At 45.3% G+C, this 5,934-nt stretch overlaps 1 protein-coding gene across 1 annotated transcript; it reads left to right on the top strand.

The window, feature by feature from the left end:
* Positions 1-3,481: 3,481 nt before the first annotated feature.
* Positions 3,482-4,869, top strand: LOC1271827 (hydroxyacylglutathione hydrolase, mitochondrial). Its single transcript, XM_003436938.2, has 2 exons — positions 3,482-3,877; positions 3,945-4,869. Exons 1-2 carry the CDS (start codon positions 3,814-3,816, stop codon positions 4,790-4,792), a joined length of 912 nt encoding a protein of 303 aa, XP_003436986.2. The 5' UTR covers positions 3,482-3,813; the 3' UTR covers positions 4,793-4,869.
* Positions 4,870-5,934: the final 1,065 nt, after the last annotated feature.

Here is a 5,934-nt window from a genome sequence, read left to right as displayed (position 1 = left end):
GCCATCCTGTCTGCGTACTTATTGTGTACATTCGAAACACCAAATCAGTACGGGAAATCCCGCAGTTCTCCCCTTGACGTTGTGTCAGCAAATGTGGTTTTTCTCCGCTCAAATCGCGTTCCCTCGCTTTGGTCCTTCGAGCCGGATTTAGCCCTTGGTAAGCAATTGTGCTGGTAGACATGGAGTCGCAGAAGTCATACCACTGATCGTAGGAGTGCCAGGACAACCGGAGAAAACGAGTATGGTAAGTCGATCGAGTTGCCTGTAAGTGTTAGAGCAATACACACCGTATTTTAATTTATTTCTTATTTTATCTTGGTACATCTAAATCCTTCACCACTTGCAAGCTTGATTGAACTTGATTGGACCGGAAAGAGAATGTCCAGTCCACACGAGTTTTGAATCCCCGACATTATAAAATCGAGCTAATAGAAGAGCGGCACAACAGAGAGTCGGTCGTGGATATAGACCCGTTGCCCCAGTGAGGCCATGCTTCTTTTTTATGGAAAAAAAATGTATCTGAGTGGTGCATTTTAGTGAAATTTTAACGAATTTCGAGGATAAACGGTCCTCGCAAAATATTGTTAGTACTTTTTTGTAAATGACCCTACCCTTTTCTCTTCATAGGTTCGAGAAGGACTTTAAATGTCTTTAAATGTGTTAAAATGTAAATTAATCAAGTGGATGATATGAGATACAAGAATCTCACTAAGGAATCCAACACACCAAGTCCCATCATCTTGTATTATCTATGTACATAGTCTACTTTCTCGAATCTATGAAGACTCTCAATAGTTTTTTTACATTAATTAAAACTGAATTTAAAAAAAAAAAGCTCAGAGTCTAGTACAACAAGGAATATTAAATTAGAATCAAATGTGTAGAATGGTGGTTGGACGACTTTTTTCAGCATTAACTGCACCGGCCCCGTCTGGAATTGGTTTTGGAATGCGTTTTGATTCACGATTCGTTTTATATATTTCTATTTATAACATTTCTTCACATCTGATGGAATTTTGTTTACATTACTTTGAGCTTTAACATTTATTCCTAATAAGAGTTTATTCTCTGGTTCTGTGATTATTTGCACCACATTTCACAAGCATTGATAGTTTATGGTGTACCAGGCAATACTTGTTGTGAGAAGTTTGTTGGTATATTCATTTCTAGCATTTATGAAACGTAGCCACCATGTGATGAGACATTTTCTGTAACATTTGTCTTTCTTTTCTTTTAATTGACTTATTTCGCTGAAATCAAATTGACCGTTCATAATCTGCAGTCAAAACTACACGCATTGTTTATTATTTGAATCTCAAAAAGGCCATCGAAATGCGGTACCAGTGCAACATGGAAACAGTATTGCAAAATTTGTGCATTGCAAAAATAAACATTGAAATCTGACATTAGCAGCTCACGGACTTACCAAACGGATAAATTGCTATTTAGATATGTTTGTGTTACTCGTTAATGTGATCCGATTACAGGGCTACGCTACGAAATTCAAAAGAACCCCTTTTACTCTGAGGTTCAGACCAAAAGAATTGCAAGTAATCCAAAAGATAAATGATGAGGGGTAAACCCAATTCAATTCAGGAACTGCTGACGACATTAACATTAACATTCCTAAAATCTAAACCAAATCCATAACAATCCTGTAACCGATTACAAACCCACATTGATTTTGGACCTTATACTGAACCCAAATCGATACTGAAATCGATCTTAAACCCATTCCGAACTTGCAATTGACACTGAATCCATACAGTATCATGGAACCGATACCCACATTGATATTGGAACTTATACTGAACCCATACCTGCATAGCTTCGATCAGAAATCCATTCCGAACCTGGAGTTGACACTGAAAACATACTGGTCTTAGAACGGATACTAGACCCACCCCAGGTCCTGGATCTGATTATGAACTCATAACGGTCCTGGAACCGATTACAAACCCACTTTGATTTTGGAACTTTTACTGAGCCCATAGGGGCACTGGAATCGATCATAAACCCATTTCGTCCCTGGAGTTGACACTGAATCCATACTGGTCTTGGAACCGCTACTGGGGGTTCTGTTGCTGAACCTGTACCAATCCAAAAACAGCTCCCAATTTGTTTCCGTTCCTAGAGCCGTACATAGACCTGTTCCGGATCCGGGACGAAACGTGTAGCTGTTCCCAGTCCAGCAACTGATATAGTTCCGGCAGTACATGAGCATCCAATTGCAAGTAAGCTAGTAATAACAGCAATTATCCTCTTATATGCGATACTTAATGCACGCAAATTCAAAGTTCACAAACGTGTTTGTATTTGATTTCTATGTTTTGGTTTTAAAACAAATTTTATTTGTATGTGATGCTCATGTTTTATTTAACAACCACCTACAAACTATGTTTCATCATGTTTGTGTACAAAATAACCCGGTTTAGCAGTTGATATACAGTAGAACGTCGATTATCCGGGGACGGATTAACCGGCGGGCGGCTTAACCGTGCGCATAAATCTGACAGCTGTTCATACGTACGGCGAAAGTTTGCAGCGATAGCAAGGTGGAATGTATAATGAGGTGTAGTTATAGCGCTTTTGGCGATCCCCCCCTGGGCTCCGATTTTGACAGATGGTTTTCCGCTTGTATATGGATTGATGGATTGTTTACGTTTTGCAATAGTCAATATTTGGTGGAGATCAATTTAAGTGAATATTTTAGTTTATTAGAACACCCGATTTAAAATGGAAATTTTGCTTCGAGAACTTGAAGCGTTCGCCAAACGCGGAAAACTAACTGTCAGTTTTCTTCGTCGATTCTTCTTCCACCTAGCTGTCAAAACGGGCTTATAACTTGACCTGATATCTTTACGGTCCTTGAGCGATAGTCAATTGGGGAACCAGTTTCTTGTGCAGCTCTGTAGTGTATAGTGGTATTTTCGAAATTCATTTTTGTTGATGAACAGTTGTTAAACCTACAGTTATTGATTAAAATAATATTCTACTAACGATTAATCGATTGATTCCAGGAGAATTAATCATAAAACTAGTGAATTTCATATGTTTTATATGCGTTTGACATTTCTTGGACCATTATCCGTGCAAATCGATTAACCGGCAACCGTCCGGTCCCGAGCTGCCCGGATAATCGACGCTCTACTGTATTTTATTTTCCAATTTGTGCTTCGGTATTTTTCCTTCGACCCACGACTTGGTATTGTAAACGGGTTCTTCGAAAAAATAATTTAAAACTGAATATTTACTTTATGGCCGCTCACGTAACAGTGACATCCCAGTGTGTGCATGAAACTGCTGTGCCATATAGGAATAAAACATATTTGGACCGTTGATTTGAAGCAAAAAAAAAATGCTAGATCCTTCAAATAAGAAAATAGATCATTTCTGACCGTTCCAAATGAAGGAGAAAAATAAAATGACGCAAATGAGAAATTGTAGAACCATTTTTATTTTTATTAACCACCATTACAGCCCATAGTGCGCTCTAGCCGCAGCTGTCAAACTCACTGCACAACAAAACAAACAAACACCGGCAAATTATCACCATCAGTGCCCGGATTCGCCTTATCAACACACCCCACAGAAACTGCCGTGTAATCGTAGGTACGGCGTAAAAGCAACAGCAAAAAGCAAAAACAACATCCCACCGTAAGTTTGCTGTCCGGCTTTGCCTTTGCGCCCCATCGCCATCATCCCTATCGGAACCGTGCTGCTGTGGTGTGCGGCAAACCCGATGGGAGGTACCGCCGTAGCGATATACTAACTACTCTGCCCGCTCTGCTTTTTCCTCCGCCGTGGCCGCGTATGGCGCTGCTCAGCTTTCTGCCCCACCGGCTGTCCCAGCGACTGACTGCCCTGTACTTTACCGGTAAGCACAGCCGTGTTTGTTTTCCGTCAGTAGTGTGACCGCTCCGTTTCCCGCTCCGGCTCCACAGTGTCCAGCTTTAGCCTTCAGCGCCGGCCCCGCACAACGCAGACGACCGCGATGGCGAGCATGACGGTGACGAAGATACCCGCGCTGAAGGACAACTTCATGTACCTGGTGGTGTGCAATGCGACGCGCCAGGCCGCCGTCGTCGATCCGGTCGAGCCGGCCCGGGTGCTGGAGGTTGCCCGGGAGCAGGGCTGCAAGCTGAACCAGCTGCTCACGACGCACCACCACTGGGACCACGCCGGGGGCAACGAGGCGCTGTGCGAGCAGTACCGCCAGCACGCCGACTGGGGCCAGCTGACCGTGTACGGGGGCGACGACGAGCGGATCCCCGGCCTGACCAACCGGGTCGGGCAGGACGACACGTTCGCGATCGGGCAGCTGCGCGTCCGGTGTTTGGCCACGCCGTGCCACACGACATCGCACGTCTGCTACTACGTCGAGGGCGGCGACCGGGGCGAGCGGGCCGTCTTCACCGGCGACACGCTGTTTCTCGCCGGCTGCGGCCGCTTCTTCGAGGGCACGCCGGACCAGATGTACGACGCGCTGATCGGCAAGCTGTCCGCCCTGCCGGACGATACGCGCGTGTACTGCGGGCACGAGTACGCGCTGCAGAACCTGCGCTTCGGCCACCAGGTCGAGCCGGACAATGCGGATACGCGCGCGCTGCTCGAGCGGGCCCAGGCCGCCGACCTGGAGGGCCGCCGGGCCCTCGTTCCCTCCACCATCGGGCAGGAGAAGCGCATCAACGTGTTTATGCGCGTGCACCAGCCGGCGGTGCAGGCGTACGTCGGCAAAGGCACGCCGCTCGAGACGATGCAGGCACTGCGGGCGGCCAAGGACAAGTTTTAGGCGCTGCAGTTTTTGATTTTTTTTGTTTTTTGTTTCGGCTAACGGTTGAATAAAACCAATCGAAACTCCAACAAAAATATGCGATTGCGTATTCATTGCGTGCTGAACACAAATGGGACAGGAAAGGTAGTAGCACTGTTCGAGCTGTGTTTCACAACGAAGAACCGAAGAACCGAAGCTTGGTTTCATCGTCCGAAAAAAAAATAACACATCTTTACTGCTGCTCCGGCATCTCTCTCTCCTGCTCTCGGTTGCCTTTGTTATTATGTTTATGGTTATTTATACCCACCAAGCTTCAAACCCGGGCCGGGGTTCAGGGTTATGGTTTTATTGCGCGCTTCACTCCGTTTTTCCCTTCCCGTGTGCTGCATTTCGCTCGCCGCAGGGGTCGTCCAGCGGCTCGGAATGCGAACGCGATCGCCCGGCTGGTTCGAAAAGTGTTTCTGTTAACCGGTTTCCGCAAAGCTCTTGCTCCAAAGTACGTGGATGAATCATTTTAAGATGGAAATTGAAAATCATAATAATAATCAAAAAGGTGATCGGACGACAGGGTGTGAAGAAACAATTCGTAATAGTTGTTGGTTTTCAGTGCCTTTTTTCTTTAGACATTCTCGCTCGATTATGGAACTATCCTGAACATCATCTCTGCGGTGAAGGCTTAAAACACGCAAAAGCGTACGTAATTGTTTGGTGTACATTCGTGTTCCTGCTCATGCTTGCCATCTCCTCTAGCTACAATGGGCCTGCACGGGGCTTCAACTCTACTCCAAACAACCCGCTTCCTAGCATAGGACGAAAGTGGACCCTGGTAATAGATCTTGATGCCGTCCAATCGTCTCATAAAACCCATCGAATCAATGATGGTTGCCGCAATCGAATCAATGAGGGTTCGTCGTCTGCTTGATCTGCTTGATGTAATGTGACAACCATGGGGATTTTTGCGATTTGCTGCTCGTCATCGGGTCATGGGTCCTGCTGGCAATAGAGAAAACAAATCTTAGCGTGATGGAGTCACATCTTTTCACATCTCCAAACATGTCTTGTGCTACGTGCCGGTCTGTGGTGTACAAGGAACAAGGGAAAAGGCTCCGATTAAAATGACATTTCTGAAACAATTAAAAAAAATGTCTAATGTCACAATG

This window comes from Anopheles gambiae, chromosome X, assembly GCF_943734735.2.
Source record: "Anopheles gambiae chromosome X, idAnoGambNW_F1_1, whole genome shotgun sequence".
Taxonomy (NCBI): Eukaryota; Metazoa; Arthropoda; class Insecta; order Diptera; family Culicidae; genus Anopheles; species Anopheles gambiae.
Note: the sequence above shows the minus strand (reverse complement) of the source record. Positions and strands in the feature narration are given on the sequence as shown.

Bases quoted from the DNA above. Each gene is read 5' to 3' on its own strand.
- LOC1271827 (XM_003436938.2), top strand. From the start codon at position 3,814: ATGGCGCTGCTCAGCTTTCTGCCCCACCGGCTGTCCCAGCGACTGACT. The intron at 3,878-3,944 runs GTAAGCACAGCC...CCGGCTCCACAG, and splicing joins GACTGCCCTGTACTTTACCG to TGTCCAGCTTTAGCCTTCAG.